We start from the raw sequence: 19,312 nt of genomic DNA, 5'->3' as shown, positions 1-19,312 counted from the left end.
TGCCACACATGCTCCACAGGGGCATAGAGTTACACCTCTGGCCTCAGTTTCCACTGAGGCTTTAGGATCTACACAAGCAACCAGCCCTAACTGACACTGCTGAGTGTTGTGACTGACAGCCAGGGCTCCCAGGACCGTAGCCTGAGAGTGCCACCAGACTCCTAGAGACTTGGGTGAGCCCAGCATAGCTGCCTCTCTGTCTTCCTTGCCATTATCTCCAGGGGAGAAAGAACAGGACGAGGAGGCTTCCCTCTATGAGAACTGGTTCCCTATTTACTGGCAGCTTTCTGGGAAGGACAAATACCAAAACCAAGGACTGTCATCCACAGAGATTTGTGAAGTGGTCCCTTGGGCCAGTGGACAAGAAGGGTTGCCTTTCCTCCTCTGAGCCTAGGCAGCTGCAGACCCTCCACACAGGCAACAGAACAGATGCCACTGGGGTCCTCTTGGGCTCTACACAGCTCCACCTGCCCTGCCCTGTAGCTTCTTCATGCAGCCAAAGAGGCCATGAGAGCCACTGGTGATGATCAGATCCGAGAGCATCCAAGACCATCCTGGAATCTACCCAGGAGTCTGGAAAAGAAGAGCATTCCCCAGTGCATGCAGGAACATGCAGACTGACTCTCAGCACCTGACCTCCCAACCCCTCCTGGCCCCTCCTTTCCCCTGCTAGCCAGTCTTCACTCTGCATTGATTTTGAAAATGTCAATATTAAACTTGTTCTGCCATGTAACGTATCTCGCGTGGGCTATTGTTCTCAGCAACGTCCGGAATATCAACTGCCAAGCCACTGAAAATCGAAGAGGTGTAAATTATTTAATTAAACACTGCTTGTGAAATACAAAGGCAAACATCCCTTGCTGTCCTCCAGGAAGGGGCGAGTTGCTCCTGGCTGCCTTCTGCTGGCCACAGTGGCCCCACCCTCCAAGCTCCCACAGTACCTTCACTGAATGGCCCTCTACCTTGTAACAAGGGCAAAATCAAGGGCATGCAAGCCTTCCCAGGACCCAGCTGGGCTCAACTGATGCCCCAGTGAGCAAGACCCGACCTGTGGAGCGCTCTCCACCTCTTCAGGACACCGAGGTCAGTGCCTCCAGCCCCCCACGCCAGGGCACACACTCTGGCTCCCTCTTCCCACCACAGTTACATTAAAACCTACTTAGCAGGACCACAAGAAGCCGGAACACGAGACTGGTTTCAATCCATCAAAGCAGGAAGGGCAAAGAGAAAGGCAGACACACCAGAGGATAGGGGTGGGGAAAGTGGCAGGGAGAAGAGAGGGGCCTGTAAGGGGCTGGGGGAGGGGGATCTAAGGTTCACCAGCTGAGGAGTCATGGGACTCAGCTCATCCAAGGCCCAGCAGCCCACACAACATTTCATGCAAAGCCCCCTGAAAAAGGAAGAAGGCTGTGACTCAGAAAGGTCTGGCATAGGAGAAGGGTCTAGCTGGGAGAGGGTCATGGGTCCTGGCCAGGTGACAACATAATAGGAAGATTAGCAATACCAGATACCCAGATAGCCATCAATCCTGGGCAGCAAGCCCCTGAGCCCCAAAGCAGGCTGGCTGGTTTTCCTCTTCTGTCACGGGCTATAACCTGTCCATTTTTTCCAGGAAATTGACAAGTCCACAGTAGAACCAAGGCCCCACTTGCTTCATCTGACTATCTGCTCCTTCTAGAAGCCACTGGGAGAGGGACTCAGCCCTGGATGCTGTTTGGTTGCACGCACCAAGGGGCCCTTGCTCCACCAGGGCAGGCATCCAGATGGGCGAGTCATGGTTTTGGAAAGATCTGAGGAAAATCCCCAGCTGATTTGGATATGGACCCACGCTCTGGGGCTCCCTCCCAGCAGCACCCTGTGCAGAGGTATGCCAAACACTAGCAACAGTACCGCCACAGGCCAGGACAGAGACGGGGCAAGGCACGTCCATCTGACACACCAAATAGGAGAAAAGGAGCTAAACTAGTCTTTGGAAAATGTTTTTTTAATTCTGAATCTCAGGACTCTTCCAGGAATTACCAAGTATGCAGATCCCAGAGCCCCCATCTGAAGGATTCTCCCTGGGAGGCCCGAGCTGGGGCTGAGCCTTGCTCTGTAAACATTCGATTTGCAACTTTGGGGTCTGAGATTTGGATCCGCATGTGGAGCAGGGAGATGTTGCCTGTGGAGACAACAGGACAGACAGCCCAGCCGTGGAGAGGTTGAGATGCTAGCCTGGCTGGCTCTGAGAAAGGCACCCACCCTGTAAGGAAGAACTCCCGGAGGAGAAACCTAACCTGAGCAGCCAGCAGGTGTATGGAAGAGTGAATGATTTATGAAGGGCTTCAGAATGAGTGAGAAAAAGTCCTTTGGGTCCACATCAAACAAATAATGATTCATTGGAATACATTACCCAGAGCAGCAATGACCACCCACCCGGTGGGCAAGGAGATCAATGCAGTGCCAAGTGGAAGAGGCACTGTACCCACCCTGGACACTGGCAGTTTGGAGGGTGTGTGTGTGTGTGTGTGTGTGTGTGTGTGTGTGTGTGCATGTACGCGCGTGTATGGGTGGTAGGGTCTCTGTGCTCCTTAAAGGTAATGCTAGAGACACCACAGTGTGATAGTACAGGCCTCTAATCCCAGCACTCAGGTAGCTGAGGCAGGAGGATGACTAGTTTGGGGCTAGTCTGGGCTACACATTAAGATTGAGTCTTAAGAAAGTGACACTGGATGTTCAAGGAGGTGTGTGACTGGGAGACAGATGAGCAGGGGTGAACAGGGAAGTTTAGGCAGCTGGGACAGCAGGCTTGGGCCGTGTTCCACCTTTCTCCACAGACTGTGGGTCAGCCACGGACATGCTGGAGATTAGGGCCGAGGCAAGGAAGAAGTAGCATGTGGTAGCCAGCAGACAGGACCAGGATGGCAAGAGAGATGTGGTTCTGACAAGGATAAGAGGGAAAGTGTGCCCCCACCCCCACCCCCTTCACTCAGGAAAAGCAGCTCCCACCTTAAAATGGCCTAGTCAGCTTGCATCAACTACTTAGGCCACTTTGGAGCGGCCTCCGAGCACGTGAGGGTCTGGATGCTTACTCAAAGGTTTGCTGAGTGGTACCATGCAAGAGCTAAGCTCTGGGAGCGGCTGGCACACCCAAGCATGCCGTGCTCCCCTCTCCACCCTCGGCTTTCTCTCCCAACAGCTCCCCTTCCCTGAGGGTGAAGCCCAACCCTCCCGATGGACACACCAGACCTTTTATCACTGGCCCGGCCGCCTGCCTTCTGGAGCCTGTTCTTTGCCGCCCTCCACACCCCCACAGCCTCTACTCTTCTCACTGCGCTATTTCCGTGCTCTTCTTTGGCTAGAGTACATGCTGTTCCTCCTCCTGAAAGGGCCCTTCCTCGCCCTGCTCCTGAGGCTCCCGACCCCACTGGCACAAACCTCTGTCTCCTCCTTCAGACCCAGGGGCAACTTCTTTGGAGCCTCCCATAGGGCAGACCATTTGCACTGCCCCTGGAACTCATCTGCCCTGTGAATTCACCACACACTGTACAACCATTACTGACAATTGTGCTTGTCTCCTCCAAAGGATCTGAGTATTTCCCAAGGAAAGGCCTCTCGTTTCTCTCTCTCTCTAGCCCTGGTGTCCAGACAGTGCCAGACACCATATGATGCATATGAATGGAGCCTCTTGGAGTTCACTGTAACTCTATAGGTTAACTCTGTGGAGAATACAACCTGCACATATTGGGTACCCCCATAATCCTCCTTGTCTTACATTTAAGTATCCCCAAAAGCTTGTGATAGTCCTGCCATTCACTGAGTGTCTTCTTCATGCCGCCCAGTAGACAAGCAGGGGTTCTAGGTGGACCGCAAGCCACCCCCAAAGGATCCTTTCTAAAAGTAGTACAGAAAAAAAAAACATCAAGTGGGGATTGCTCCTATTTCACAGTACAGGTCAAGTCCTTGTAAACTGACTTAGGCAAAGCCTAGCCCATGGATCTCCCTAGCCACACTACAGCCCAGCAGACAATAACTTTCCTAGGCCAAGGATATCTCAGAATATTTGATGAAATTCTAGAATATTTTAATTATTTATTTTTCTTTTATATGCATTGTTGTTTTGCCTGAATGTATGTCTGTTTGCCTGCATGTATGTCAGATCTTAGAGTTACAGACAGTTGTGAGCTACAATGTAGGTTTTAGGAACTGAACCTGAGTGCTCTGGAAGACTGTTCTTAACCATTGAGCCATCTCTCTAGCCCCTCTAGAATATTTTATGTGCATGAATTTTGCCTATAAGTTGAGGAATAAATGAGTGTCTTGAAGCACTTGGGGCTCATCTATGGGCCCCAAGTTAAGACGCTCATCTAGGGTCTGGAGGATGGCTCAGCATTTAAGAGCACTGGCTGTTCTTCCAAAAGACCCAGGTTCAATTCCCAGAACCCACGTGGAAGCTCACAACTGTCTATAATTCTGACACCCTCATACATATATACATGAAGGCAAAACACCAATGCACACACATTTAAAAAAATTTTAAAAGATGTGTTCATCTAAAAGTTAGGGTGCTATTTCTAGAATGCCCAGCACTGAAGACCAGTGTGACGAATCCAAGCTCCATGCAGAAGGAGAACACACTGACAGGATGCAAACCTTTAGGGGACCCAGAGGCTTCCTGCCCAGAGCACCCTAACAGCTTCAACCTACAGGAGGACATTCAAGGCCAAGGAGAAGCACTGTCAATGGCCCAGCAACTCCAGGGGCTTCCGAGATAGCTTGGCCTGGGTGGTAGGGACCTCTTAGGCTCAATGGCTTCTACCTGGGGTCACTTCTCATCTACAGCCATCTAGGAAGGCATTAGCTCAGGCTGCAGAGCACTCTGGGAATTTCTACAGGGGAATGAGCATCCTCTGGGGTCGCAGAGTGAGAGGTTGAATCAAGCCACACCCAAACCTCTGAAGGGAATCACAGACGGGACACAGCCTGGGAAATAGGATAAAGGAGGTGCCAGCACACACCACTCAGGGAATCTAGGTCCACCTGGAGAGCTGTCTACCGATGTAATATAGACAAGCTCGGGGCCTCAGCTTCCCATAGGCAGGGAGCAGATGAGCCTAAGTGTGGCAAAAGAGAGCCCCATGTTTTCATCACCCTGACAGCACACATCTGGAGGAACCCTTCATGCTCATAGAACAAGAGGGGACAAGACTGGGATTCCTGTGGTCTCCCCACAGGTCAAGTTCTGTCCTCTGTGTGAGCAGCCTCACCAGTGCACACACAAACGCACCTCCATGGATCCAGGAAGGGCGGAGTGTTGTCCCCTCCTGCTGAAGCAAAAGAAAGCGTGGGCGGAGGTGGGACAGCACGTCTGGACTTCTGGCCATTAAGGCAGGGAAGTCAACTTAGACAAGAAAAACTGTCCAGCTCCAGTGCTCTCACTGGGGGCAGCTGAACTAGGCCTGGAGGGACTCAAGGTCAACTGAGCAAAAAGGAGCCATTTTAAAAGGCCTCGAGCTTTTAGAGCTGAGAGGCCCCGAGGCATCTGTTTTCCCAACTTCATGGGCTGACAGTGGTGCTCAGGGGTTCTGGGGAGCCGAAGGTCACCCAGCAAGGACACATCAAACTGACACCTGGCTCCATGCGCAGTGTGACTCCATGACGGTTCAAGGTGGAGATAGCTACGAAAGTGTCCCCGGGAGGAAGAAGAGGGCAACAGCTCTCCAACTACGACAGGAGACCAAGAACTTCGAGGCGATATGATATGTCGGGTCCGGTACAGTGATGGTGACAAATATGTTCCCTCAGGGAGGACCTGTGGTGCTGTTCCCACAAACTATCCTAAGTGGATCCACACCATGCCCCCCCAGAGGGAAGAAGTGGGAGATGGTGACTGTGACCTTCATTTCAGACCCTACTGAGCAGGGACCCTACCTAGAAGGCAAATGACCTACCCTGATCACACATCAGCCTGTGCATATAGAACAAATGTGAATTTTCCTGGCCAGACTTCCCCTGTCCTGTACCAAGGAGTCCAGCAGATCTGGCACCTGACTCCACAGCCTGGTACTATAACCAGAGCCTGGCCCACCCACTCCCCGCCCTCGCCTATCCAAGCACCAGATAGTCCAGGCACATTCAGGATGGTAAAAATAGCTACCAAGTCCTCTGCCAGGCCAGGATGCTGCCTGGGCACTCAGAGAGCCCTGGCTGGAGAAACAGCAGAGCCCTGCCCATGAAGATGGGAGAAATTAGAGTCAGGCCTGGGAAGCCACAGTTTGTCTACAAAATAAGCTAGTGCCTCAAATAATACTTCCTATGGTAGACACCTATGACTTTCTCTCTACCCACGCCATTCCACTCAAGATGAACCATTGCCCAGAGAAACGAGACCACTTAGATCCACCATGCTCCTCCACCCAGCTACCCTTCTACAAAAGCTGCAACCACAGCATGACCCCCCAGAGCAGCTCCGGGAGGGGACACCAAACAAGGCTGACACAATCATACCCCAGTGCACTCAGAGGCACTGCACAGCCTCCTATCCTCCCGGTATCAGGTCTGAGGGACACTGAGCTCCAGGCAGCAAGCGCCCACCCCAGGTCCAGCAGAAACCCACACAGGGGACACACAGGGGACAGCAGCACAGCTGCACTTACCCTCTGAACAGAGCAGGAGAAAAGCTGTGGGAACACTCTGATTTGTCCCCTCTGCTTCAAGTTTCAAGTAATTTCCTGCCCGGCTACAGTTCTCAGGCTGAGTGTCCTCCTCGGGCTCCCTGGGACTGTCAGGGGTGGGAGGAGCCAGTGCTAACTGGCCCTACACACACACACACACACACACACACACACACACACACACACACACACACACACACACACACACACTCCCTCCCTCCCTCTCTCTCTCTAGCTCGCTCTCTCCCCCTCTCGGCTCAGGCTCACTCTGGCTTGGAGGAAGCCAGTGGGATCAAACTCTGTCTGTAATCCCAGCCAGCTGGGTCCCCTGGGTTTCACTTATCATCCTGCAGCTATGCAGCTCTTGAATGACATCACAGTGGCTTCCCCTCCAGCCCAGCCCTGAGTCCCAACCCAGCCCCAACCTCAACCCCAGCTCAACCTGCCCCAGCACAGGGGTTGGACTGCAGCCTCTCAGCCCAGGCCAGCCAAGCCCCAGGCCCCAACCAAAAGCAGCTCCAAACTCCAGAGAACAAAGGCAAAGACCCCTGAGCAAAGGAGACTGAGCCCAGAGGGACAGGCAGGACCACCAGGCCCCGAGAGAAAGAAGCATCATGTGAAGGACTGAAATCTCTTTCCCCAAATTTTCCACATTTTTCCCACTCCCGGCAAATGGAAGGCAGAGCAGATGACAACAATTTTCCAGCTGCTGAGCAGTAAGGTGGAGAGATTTTTTTTTTTGCTTTGTTTTGTTTTTTTCTCCCCTCCCCAGCCCTACTCCTGCCATCTCCAAGCAGAGTCTAGGAGTCAGGATACTTCAGTGACTTAGAAGAAGAAGAAGAAAAGGCCCTGTATGTCCCAGGAGGTGGGGCAGAAGTCCCAACAGCTTTGGCTGCTGGCCCGGAACTTTGAGACAGTCTGAGTGAGGCTGCTCAGAATGCTGGTGGGCGTGTGACTGGAGCGTCTGAAGCCGCCTGGCTGTTGGTGCTGTTTACTGCCATCCCTGGCAATCGCAACCACCAGGACCACTTTTCCTGAGGGTCAGGATGCTCACTGTTGTCCCCAGCCAGTCAGATGTATGGCAACACACAGGCAGGTGCCTGGAAATCCCCACGGCAAGCGCGGCTTGCCCTAAAAGGTGACATTTCCAGAGCTGCCAGGACACCAGGTCCTTCCATGTTGTTTGTGCCGTACTTGGATCTCGGTTGAAACTCCAACTCAATTCCCAGGCCAGTGGGGACTTTGTTTCTTTCCTAGAAGACCCCCCCCCTGCTCTCCCTTAGCCCCCATCCCTCTGTGACACCTAGGTGCTTCCACAGCTCAAGGCTGTAGCCACTTTGAACCTGCCCTTGTAGCCCAGGAGGGAGAACCTGCCAGGGGAAGACCATTAGCCTCCCTAGGTCCCTCTGGACACCAGCCATCACACACTAGCTCCTTTCTTGCCTCCCAGTGTCAGCTGCCCACGAATATAGAGGAAGGGAGGAACAAAACCGTTACTCGGGGTTCCTGTAAAAGGGCCCCTGCCCTGCCTTCATTGATGACATGGCTAAGCAAGCAAGGCAGGCAGCCAGTGTCATAGACTCCAGTGTTAGTTTTTGCATATTAAAAATCAAACCCAGTGTCGGTGGTGGTGCACGCCTTTAATCTCAGCATTTGGGAGGCAGAAGCAGGAGGATCTCTGTGAGTTCGAGGCCACTCTGGTCTACAGAGTGAGTTCCAGGATAGCTAGAGCTGTTATACAGAGAATCTCTGTCTCAAAACCCAATAGATTCCAAAGACAGGGAGGGAAAATGGAGCTAGGAAAAGTCTCCTATATTTTGGACCCCAAACTGGTATAGACCACAGTCTATAGGGACAAGCAATGGCCCTCTTGTCACCACAGTACCTTCTAGAATCAACAATGCCCAGGCTCCTGAAAGGGTTAAGGTGCTCCCATAGACATGCGTGTTTCCACCCAGCCCAATTTGATTTCACTTCCCATATGAACACCATCTGTAGTATTTTGTGAATCACTAAAATAAATTTAACTTAAACCAGTTCTGAGTACCAAACCCCATGAGATCACACAATTGCTATGCTAATTATACACATTTTTCTTTTCTTTTGATGGTTTTAAATCTTTTGATAAGCTGGTCTTGAACTCACTATATAGCAGAAGATGACCTTGTATTCCTGATCCTCCTGCCTCCACCTTCTAAGGGCTTGGGATGCAGATGTGCACCACCTTGCCTGGCCTACGGACAGCATCATGGAAATAGTAGGTACAAGAACACGTGCTGATTTTCTGTGAAAACCGGAAAAGATGTTGGTGTAGAGGACATTCGCTACCATGAGTTCCGGTGCACTGCCGAAACCTCAGATGCGTGGTCGTCTTGGCCAAGCGTCTGTGGGTTGATATGGTTGGTGCATTCATTGTGGTCCTGGGTGTTCTATAATGTGGTGTGGCTGAACCAAGAAAGAAAGCATATGCAGATTTCTATAGAATTATGATTCCATGAAAGATCTTGTAGAAATGAGGAAGGCTGGTGCCTTTCAAAGTGTGGAGTGATTTCAGAATGTAAAGAATTCTTTGGATTGTGCCTTGATAGAAATTCATTGCTGAGCTGTGTTCCTGAACTATGAAATACGAATATGTGGGCTAAGGAGTAGTTGTCTCAATAAACAATTAACAATTATATGGATAGTTAAAACAAAAATAGAACAAATGCCAACAGTGACCCCAACCTGATGGGCTTTAGAAGGCAATGGAAGCCCCTGGGGAGTACTCTAAAAATCCTGACTTGCTGGACACAGCCTTCCCTTGGGAGGCTAGCACAGCATGTTCAAGTCTAGCCTGGGCTACACAGTGAGGTCCTCTGCCAAAAAAGAGAAAGATGGGTGTCTTATTTAGAGTTTCTATTGCTGTGAAGAGACACCATGACCATGGCAACTCTTATAAAGGAAAACATTTAACTGGGGATGACTTATAGTACAGAGATTTAGTCCATCATCATCATGGCAGGAAGCATGGCAGCATGCAGCCATGGTGCTGGAGAGGTAGTTTAGACTAGTCCACAGGCAACAGGAAGAGACATTGCCACGCTAGGCCTAGTTTGAGCGTATGAAACCTCAAAGTCCATCCCCAGTGACACACCTACTCCAACAAGGTCACACCTCCTAATAGGACCATTCCCTATGGACCAAGTATTCAAGCACAGGAGCTATAGGGGCCATTCCTATTCAAACTACTACAGCAGGGGAGGGAGCAAGTAAGGAGAGTGGGGCAGGGAGACCCTGGCCTCAGGCCCCACTTCACCCCCAAAAGACAAAACTCTCAGTGGCTTGGGAATCAGAATTTAAAATGCCCCTGTGGACACAGCCTGGTTTGGTCAATGATGGTCCTTGTGGAATCTAAACATTTCCTGTTATGGGACTTTATCATCTCCCCAAGAAAGACCATTTCATCTTTAAGTAATGGAAACAGGGGGCTCTTAACTCTCATTATTTTCATCTCTCAGTTGACGTTATGGTGCGCTTTGGGTGGCTAAAAACAAACCAATGTCCTCCAAGAGACCCCTATAGGTACTCAGGGTGTGCAATGTCCTCTGAACTCCTTGGATAGCCTACTCTCACTGGCTTATCTGTGCCACTGATCAGCTCCTAGGGCTCCTTGTCACTCTCACAAGGAGGCTCTATGGCAGCTCACGTGAGTATTAGGCTACCTTACACTGCCTGGAGGCCATACTTTCCATAACACAGCCTTGGAGTACACCTAACCCCATTGCTTATGACAATTCGTCATCTGCTAGGGATGTAGCTGCTGAGAGCATGTCATCTGGGTGGCTCTGTCTCACTGGGCCAATACATACCACACATGCTTGCTCCAGGATATGTAATTTGCCTTCCCTTTCTCTGTTCAACCATTATGGCACTGAATGTCCAGCAAAGACAAGAGTCTCATGAAATGACCCAGCCCTGGCAAATGCGATGCCATTGAAACAGTAAAATGCTCAGTACATACAGCTCTGTCTGACTTCTGTACAGTCAGCGTTCCCTTCATCTGAGAGACAGTCTGGAGCAGAGTAGCTTTATGCACAAGTTCTAGAATCTAGAAACAGGAAGGTGGACCCAGAGACCTTGTGACTGTTTCCAGGTGCCCAGCATTCATCGAGTCCCCAGATTTGCTGCCACTGTGGGCAGCCATCCCAGGCCATTTCCTAGAATCACAAGACAGTCAGCTCAAGGGACTTGCTGAGTTCAGCTGCTGGTCTGCCCAATTCCAATCATCCATCTCTAGGAAGCAGAGATCCCCACAGATGGTGAGAGCCAGAGCCAGGACCACAACACAGGGCCACTGGCTCCCAGAAGGAAACCCTTATGCCACATCTGCAACACTTGCCCAGAAGGAGGTGGCTGGAGGGTCCCAGAGCCCCAGCACACAGGAACCATAACCATCTCCTGCTGGTCCAACAGTGCAAAAATGCTGAGACAATAGAGGGCCACACCTCACTGGAAAAACCGCTTCTGCCTGCAGATCCAATGACTTCTCCATCCTTCCCAGGACAGCCTTGCTCCAGCAGAATCCATATCTGGGGGGAAGGGAGCTCAGCTTGCAATGGCCACAACTTTGAGAGTCTTGGTCCTTTCTCACTGTTTCTATCCTAACCCCTTTTCTCTGTTCACTAGTGGATGTAGAAGCATCTCCCCAGGCCTGGCTCTTGGCTCTTGGTTAGTAACTGCCCCCCTTTCTTCTCTCTCCCTCCCCTTCTCTCTGTGTGCACACATGTGAGCATTTGTGAGAGTGAGTGTGTACTTGTGTGTCTGTGTGTATAGAGATCAGAGGCCAACCTCAAATGTCATTCCTCAGGCACTGTTTACCTCTTTCCCTTGAGACAAGGTTCCTCCCTGGCCTAGAATTCACTAAGAAGGCCAAGGAGACTGGCCAGTGAGCCCCAGGGATCCTCCTGTGCCCACCTCCCCATAACTGGGATTATAAAGGCCTACCCACCACACCTGGCTTTGTACATTGGTACTTGGGTCTTCATGCTTGCAAGGCAAACAGTTTGACAGCTAAGTCATCTCCTCGGCCCCTTGGCTCTTGTTCTTAAGGGACAAAATGATTGTGCACTTTGTCTTCTGGCAGTCTAGGGATTAGGAAAGAAACAGGAAACAGAATGGTGTCCCCTGGAGAGATACTTCATGGTCCTTGCAGTAAAGCCGACAGAGATTGGGGCGGGGAGTACAGCACCGGGTGGTTGCTACCCAGGGAACATGTAACCAGAGGCACTGTAGGTTTTACCTGGAAGAAATGCCATTGGCATACAGCAGGTAGATCCGAGCTGGAGAGAGGGAGGAATGTGCAGGGAGGGGAAACTGCGTCACCAAAAGACTGGACTCCAATTGAGCTGCTTACTGCATGACATCGGCTGGCTTAGTTCTCATTGTGGCAATATACGCTGAGGGAAGCATGGCGCTCTAACATTTCTTGTTCTAGCGAGAACCTAGAACAATGCCATCAAGGAGGTAGCAGGCATGGTCAGATGGGTGGAGGCAGAAAGAGGCATCCCACACCTATGACAGACATGACATCAAGCTGCTGAAGGTGCAGGGAGGGAGGGAGGAAGAGGAGGCACGGTGAGAAAAGGGGAGGAGGGCCTATTGCCTGGGCCAGCTACAGCCTGAGATTCTGTATGCACAAGTGATCGTATGTGTGCATGCATGCGAGTGTGTGTGCACGTGTTCACGTACGCATATGTATATGTGTGTGACAGAAACATGGTCCCAGAATCCCCCCCACATACACACCCCAGTGCAGAAAACTTGAAGAAGCACAGTTTAAGGCTATGCGGGCAGGGCAGGCTGTGGAGAGCAAGCCTTCTGGGGGTCTCCACACCTAATCCAGGAAAGCAGCAGGCAGGACCAGTCTGGGAGTTTGTTCCCTGAGCACAGGATAAGATTATGCAGGAAGGAGACTGTCAACTCCCAGGCAGATGTAGGAGTTGGACAAAGGACAGAGGGACATCCACCCATGGCCCTCCTGTCTCTTCCTCACCCTCTGCTGCCAGCACGGACACGCTTCAGAAACATCTTCACCTGGGAAGGTGGAGGAGAAGGAAAAGAAGGATGGACGAGTTTGGGGAGCAAAACAGAATTAATGCCTGCATCCATTCACCAGGTGTCCATGCTTAAACAGGTGTCTCTCGCTGGCCTCCATAACTGCCTACCCAATGCAGCAGCCAGGAGGAGCCAGCTGAAGATGATCCTGTCCACCCAGTCTTCCTGCTCCCCAAGACAATGGAGCATCAAAAGGGGACGGGGAGGCACACAGCCAGGGCTCAGGGGCACCAGCAGTAAATGATAAAGACAGAGGAGGCCACATGACAGCCCAGAACCACCCACCTGTAAACCAGTGACAAGGCTACTACTGAGGTCCCCTGAAGGGGCTCCCTGGGAATGGCATGCATCCCCCGGAGAGCTATGAACATGACGATATGTGGCAACACCTCTGTGTAGTCCATGGTCACACAAGGACCCACCTCCATCACTGGTCAATCTCAAAGCTTCGCCCAAAATGACATAAGCTTTCAGCATGACAGACGTCCTGGGGCCAAAGGGGATGTGTGTTCTTAGCATGCGGCTGAGTGCGGAACTGGAAGTCCAGGCTCCCAGCACACTAGAGGGGGCTGTGTAGAGTGACCCCTGGAGTTCTCTACAGAGGGGTGTTTGCAAGCTAATCCAGGGGTTCAGTGCACAAGAAGGAACTGTGTGGAGGGGTCAGTGGAGTTTTCTACATGAGTGAGTGCAGGCTGGGCAGCAGACACAGATGGTCTGTGTTCCCCTTTAAACCAGGCAGTTTCCTTCTGTGGTGAGTGAAGAGACCTTCCCTGACTCCCAAGCCCTCCACCCCACAGGGAACCTTCCTGGATAGGAGGCAGCCCCTGGTCTAGCCCCGGCCCTTCCTACCCTGGCATTCTACAAGGAGAACCTGTGGGGACTCAGAGGTCCCCAAAGACGGAGGGGGCTCTGAGGGAGGAAGGGAGAGGAAAGATCTGAGGAAAGCTCTTGCTTTCATATCGAAGTCTGACCTCACTGGCCTGGGGGGGGGTGCACAGAACCAACATCAAAGAAGGCTTGCTGCTGCCTTTTTCCTCCCTCAAGCAATCAAAGCCAACATACAACTAAAGCCTCTGATAAGTGTCAGTGACAGCTGTCAAGACGGGAAACTAGGCAGTGAGAAGTCAGGGCCTCGCCCTCAGCCAGCAAAGCCTTGGCTCACAAGGCAAGGAGCGTCCATCTGGAGCCAGCAGGACTGGAGGCCATCCAGCTCTGCCCTTGGGAGAGGCTTTGGGCGCAAACAGTTTCAAGAAAGGAGAGAAGAGGGAACAGGGAGTTTGGAGTGGAAGACACTGAGTCCTCTTTACCCAGAAAGCAAGTCTTGTGTGTGTGGGGGGGCTCTAGAAGTCACTTTGTTCCTTTGCAGACTCTAGTCTCAATCACTCACATCACCCGCACAGGTGCATGGGTGGAAAAAGTCACCCCAACTTCAAGAAAAACCATCATTCCTGAGGCTGGGCAGTGGTGCTGCATGTCTTCAATCCCAGCACTCAGGAGGCAGAAGTAGGCGGACATGTGAGTTCGAGGTCAGCCTGGTCTATAGACTGAGTTCTAGGACAGCCAAGACATCACAGAGAAACCCTGTCTCAAAAGAGCCAAAAAGAGAGGAATGAAATGTCACTCATTCCCGTTTCTCACCTCATAACTACAAAGGTTCTCCATCCCCAGGCCTAGAGCTAAAATCCACAGCCACCTCTGCCCTCCTCTCTCTAACCAGCCACCATATAAGAGAGGGGCCTCACTCAGCAAAGTTTCATCAGACAGCAATGGTAGCCGATGGGGAGCCACAGACAAGGGTAGGCACTAAGGGTGGAGGTAGCTGCCCTTGCTTTATTCCCCTGAGCAGTGGGAAGTTCCCGAAGGCGGGCACTGCTCAGGGATGATGCTCAGCCAGACACTGTTTGGCCGGGACACCTGTTTCTCCTGTCCTGTTGGTCCTGCCACTGGTTAAAGTCTCTAAACTCATCTGAGGCTATTTTCTGCCCTGGAGCTAGAGCAGAACCAGTGACTTACAGGAAGTCTGTAAATATGCACCAGCCGATAGTGGTCCCAAAGGCCAAGCAGAGCAATAAAGAGGCCGATTTGTTTTCATCTGAGAAATGCTGAAACCTAATCCCTGAGCAAGCTGACCCTGCAATGGCTGCAGCTCTACCTACAGCAAAATTAGCCAGTGCCCTGCCCAGACTCCTGTGGGACTGGTAATGGAAGGGGACAAGAGAAAGTGCAGCTGTGGCTCCAGCATGCCAAGGCAGGCCTCTCCTGCCCTGCCACTGGTCTGCAAGGGTATCCAGGATGCAGTTGACAGGCAGTTTTCCTGTTTTAACTCAGATCCTTGCTCCTAGGGCTCTGGACCTCAAGGCTGCGTGGGACAAGAGGGCAGGGCTCCTCCAGACTCTTGCTTATGTGGAGAAAGAACCAGCAGGGAGAAGTGATGGGATGATGAACAGTGGGTACCGGAACTCATCCCTCATCTGGCTGTGCAAACCCTGCTAGGGAACCTTAGTATCTCTGTGCTTGTTACTTCATCTGGGAAGCAGAGGCAAAGCTACCTGGCTCTCACAGGAAAGTGGGCAGAAGTAGAGGAAGGCCTGGCTATTCCACAGCATCTCACTCAGAGAGCCGTGTGGGGAACACAGGAGAGCTGTGAGAACAGATTGCCCTCTGGCTGCAAATGTCAATTAGTACAGCCCTTACAGACTCCAACCTGTCACTGCCCATCACCCTGAGAAAGGTGGCCTATGACTTGCACACATAAAAACAGTACGTTCCCAAGAAAAACCCATGACAACATTTTCTAGAAACAGAAAAGTCAAACTGGAAATAACCGAAAAGATCTGCTACTGATGTGCAGGTTTTAAAGTAAATAATAATCGCCAGGTGGTGGTGGTGTACTCCTTTAATCCCAGCACTCAAGAGGCAGAGGCTGGTCTCGAACTCACAGACTTCCAAGTCACAGAGTAAGTTTCAGGACAAGCTCCAAAGCTACACAGAGAAACCCTGTCCCAAAAAAAAAAAAAAAAAAAAAGGAAATAAAGAAAGAAAGAAAAGGAAAGAAAAAGGAAGGAAATGTTGATTAAAATAAGGTACAATGGCACACAGGTAGGGTAGAATATTATTCAGCTAAAAAACCAAGAAGGCCCTTGAGGTGCTATTTGGAAAGATCTTCACCATCTACCATTTGGTAGAAGAGCTTAGGCCAAAAGCCCTGCCAATCCTCACAACGGCTACTGGCTACCGAATCCTAAGTGACCTGGCCCCCGTTAGATGGGACTTTTTTTCTTATCACAGCCTCCATTTCAGCAACACCAGCCTCACTTATGATTCCCAAACATCCGGGGCTCCTACCCCAAGACCTTTGCACTTGTCATCTCCACCACCTGGGAATGCTCTTCCCCAGGTACATACCTGGGAAGCTCAGCCCTCTTCAAGTCCTTGCTGTCCACTTAGTGAGACCTAAGTTGGTAATCCCTGTTTTTACATTTCTAACTGCTGTTCCAGCTGCCCATCACAATCACTCCTTCTAGAGCAGAGCTCAAGTGTCTCTTGTCTCATAACAGGCTCAGATACCTCCTTATCCCGTGCCTTGAATACGTGTGCATGTGCGTAGGTGTGCCTGCATGTGTGCGGGTATGTGGAGGCCAGAGGACAACCTCAGGAGCCGCTAGCTGGCCAGCAAGCCCCAGGGACCCTCCCATCTCTGTCTCACCATGCTGGGGTCACAAGCACATGCCACCATCCTGCCAGACACTTACATGGGTTCTGGGGATCAAATGCAGATCCTCAAAGTTCGGCAAGCACTTTACCAATTGAGCCATCACCCTAGCCCTAGTTTTCTTTGAGACCATCTACCTGCTTGTTTCCTTCGCTGTCCTGTCCTCAGTGACTGGGGAATCAAGGGGTTGGCATATTGCGGGCATTCAACAAACACCTGAGGAGTGAAGAGGCAATGCGACTGAGGATCACCACAGGTGATCTGGGCCCCTCCTCTCCTCCATTCTGTACAGTGGGCTCAAGGGTGACCTAGAACCATGCCTTTTCTCGTCTGCAGTCTGACGTGTTGGATTTGGAGGGAACTGTGACCAAGGCTGGAGGGTAAACCCAGCCCGGGAAGTGAATCCCCAGGAGATGAGCCACCCAGCGGGTACAACCCCAGTTGGGACAGTGTTAGACAACAGTGTCAGTCAGAGGTATGATTTAAAGGTCTGCTTCTAGATCAGTGTTTACCATGGTTTGTGAATGACCTTTGGGAGCCCAGTCCAAACAGAGGGATGCTCTCTCAGCCTGGACACATGGGGAAGGGACTAGGTCCTGCCCTGGGTGAAATGAGAGACTTTAGAGATCCCCCCCAAGGAGGGCCTCACCCTCCCTGGGGAATGATGTGGGGACTGGGTGGGGGGCTGGGGGGCTGGTGGAGGGACAAGGGAGGAGGGGTGGGAGAAGGAGCTGGGATTGACATGTGAAACATTCATGTTTCTAATTTAAATAAAAACATTACAAAAAAAGATCTGCTTCTAGCTGGGATGGCTAGAGGTCTGACTCTGACTCCCTTGGAGAGGTAAGGCTTTGCAATGAACCTCTAAGTCATTGTCCTAAGCCAGGTGTTTTCCTTCTCTCCATTTTGAAGATGGGAATACTGAGGCTCAAAGGTTAAGCAACAAAAGGCAGGAGCCAGCGCTAGGACTTGACTGGAGCAGCCCAAATCCCAAACCCATGCTAGTATCTATCCTCAAGGCCCTGCCTGCCTAGGTCTGGCCCCTCCTGAGACCCTCCGTCCACAGGACACTTGGAGGCACTTGTATATTCTTGATAGAGCCAGTCTGCTGCTGAAGCCCGTAAGCTTCACAGGGCTTTGAGAGGTCTGGCAGGAAGGGGCGTGGAAAGGAAAGGGAGTTAGAAGAGATAAATCACCCACGGGCAGCCTGGGAAGTGGCGGGAGGGATGGCATCCAGGAAAGGACTGATCTTCTGCCAGGCCTAGATCCCTTGAAACAATTTCCCTAAAACAGCCCCCAAACCGTCAGTGGAGCAGAAAGCAGGCCAGAAGACTGGACCGAAGGGCGGGGCTCCACAGCAGGAAGGACAGTGCTTTGTAGCGTGAAAGGTCTCCAGGAAGCCCGGGCACAGAGCAGCTCCTTGATGAAGCTGCTGAGGGGGAGAAATATCCAGAGCAGGACAGGACAGGACAGGACAGGACAGGACAGGACAGGACAGGACAGGACAGGACAGGACAGGACAGAACAGGAAAGTCAGCAAGGGAGCTGCACACCAGCAAGCCAAGGCAGACTATAGGCACCAGCCTCAGGTGCCAGCCGCAGGCAAGCGTTCAGGATAGGGAGAGCGAGGCCAGGAATCCACGAAGCAGGGACAGACATCCCAGTGCTGAGACGTACGCTCCAGAATCCAGAAAGAACACACTCCCCACTGAGGGTCTGGATTCTAAGGCAGTCTGAAGCCCTCTTGGGGTCATCAACCACTAGCGCTGGGTGTAGCAACTGCCACTGTCCAGGTAAATCTGAGGGCCCAATGGCATATCCATGGGTGTGATCCTAAGACCTGCCTGTGCTTCCATCTGCAGTCTACCAGTCAAGAGGCCAGGGCTTGCTCCCCAGCTCCTAGTCTCCTGGAAAGGGGATCTCTGAAAAACTGAAATCTGAAGGGGGAGAGCCGGGTACCTTCAACAGCAGGAAGGCAATGAGCAGCAGGGCCCAGGCTGAGGAAACAAGGACCCACCCTGAGTAGCACACAGCATCTGCATCCCCGCTCACCAACCCCCCACCTGCCCTTGATCTATTTACTCTTAGCTCCCACAGATCTACCGAGTATCCACTAAAGACCCAGCCTTCAGGAAAGCCGGGATGACATGATTGCTTTTACTTTCTTTTTCTAAAAGGGTTTTCCTCCTGCCTCAGCTACCACACCTGGCCTTGAGTGCTTTTCTTAACCTCAGCTTTCTAGACTTTGACCAGTGTCCCTGCCTTCTAAATCTCAGAAATGACGCTATGTCCATTGCCAGGGCCCAGCTACACGCCATCCCTCTAAAGCCAACTGTTTTGAGTCAGAGGTCATCACCAGGCCAGGACCCTTCCCCGTTTTGACTGTGGGTTCAGAGTGGCTGGGAAACTTATATGACACTCCTACTCCTATTCCCAAGCATCCCCAGACCTGGCTTTCCAAGTCACTTGGTGCCTGCCACTTGTAGTAAGTGACTGATTAAGAACCGGGGGAAGAGGGAGGGAAAAAAGAAAAGGAAAAGTGGAGGAAGGGATGGCAGGATTGAAGGAGAAGATAGAAGGAAGGATGGAGGGGAGGTTGGATGGAAGCCAGGGTGGGGAAGGGGACAATGGAAGCAGATGAATGGCTGGATAGAGAGAAGGGAGGATGGAAAGGGGAGGACCGAAGAAGGAAGGATAGATAAATGGCCAGAGAGAGAGAAGGGAGGATGGAGGAGGAAGCAGATGGGGAGAGGGGAGGATGGGTAGAAAGCACATTTACTGGGTCAGAAAAGCATGTGATCAATGGGAACTTAAATTCCATTTCTTAGATATGACTGGAGATGATACCCTGGGC

At 51.6% G+C, this 19,312-nt stretch overlaps 2 protein-coding genes across 18 annotated transcripts in view; one reads left to right on the top strand and one right to left on the bottom strand.

The window, feature by feature from the left end:
- Tns1 (tensin 1) overlaps nt 1-19,312 on the bottom strand; it is a 217,469-nt gene that overhangs the window by 47,708 nt on the left and 150,449 nt on the right. The window lies entirely within an intron of this gene.
- LOC106021169 (cytochrome c oxidase subunit 6C-2) lies at nt 8,838-9,320 on the top strand. Its single transcript, XM_021227401.2, is given in 3 exon segments — nt 8,838-9,021; nt 9,023-9,131; nt 9,134-9,320. Coding segments are annotated over 3 exon segments (216 nt in total). The 5' UTR covers nt 8,838-8,982; the 3' UTR covers nt 9,202-9,320.

This window comes from Mesocricetus auratus, unplaced genomic scaffold (genome assembly GCF_017639785.1).
Source record: "Mesocricetus auratus isolate SY011 unplaced genomic scaffold, BCM_Maur_2.0 Super-Scaffold_100010, whole genome shotgun sequence".
Classification (NCBI taxonomy): Eukaryota; Metazoa; Chordata; class Mammalia; order Rodentia; family Cricetidae; genus Mesocricetus; species Mesocricetus auratus.
Note: the sequence above shows the minus strand (reverse complement) of the source record. Positions and strands in the feature narration are given on the sequence as shown.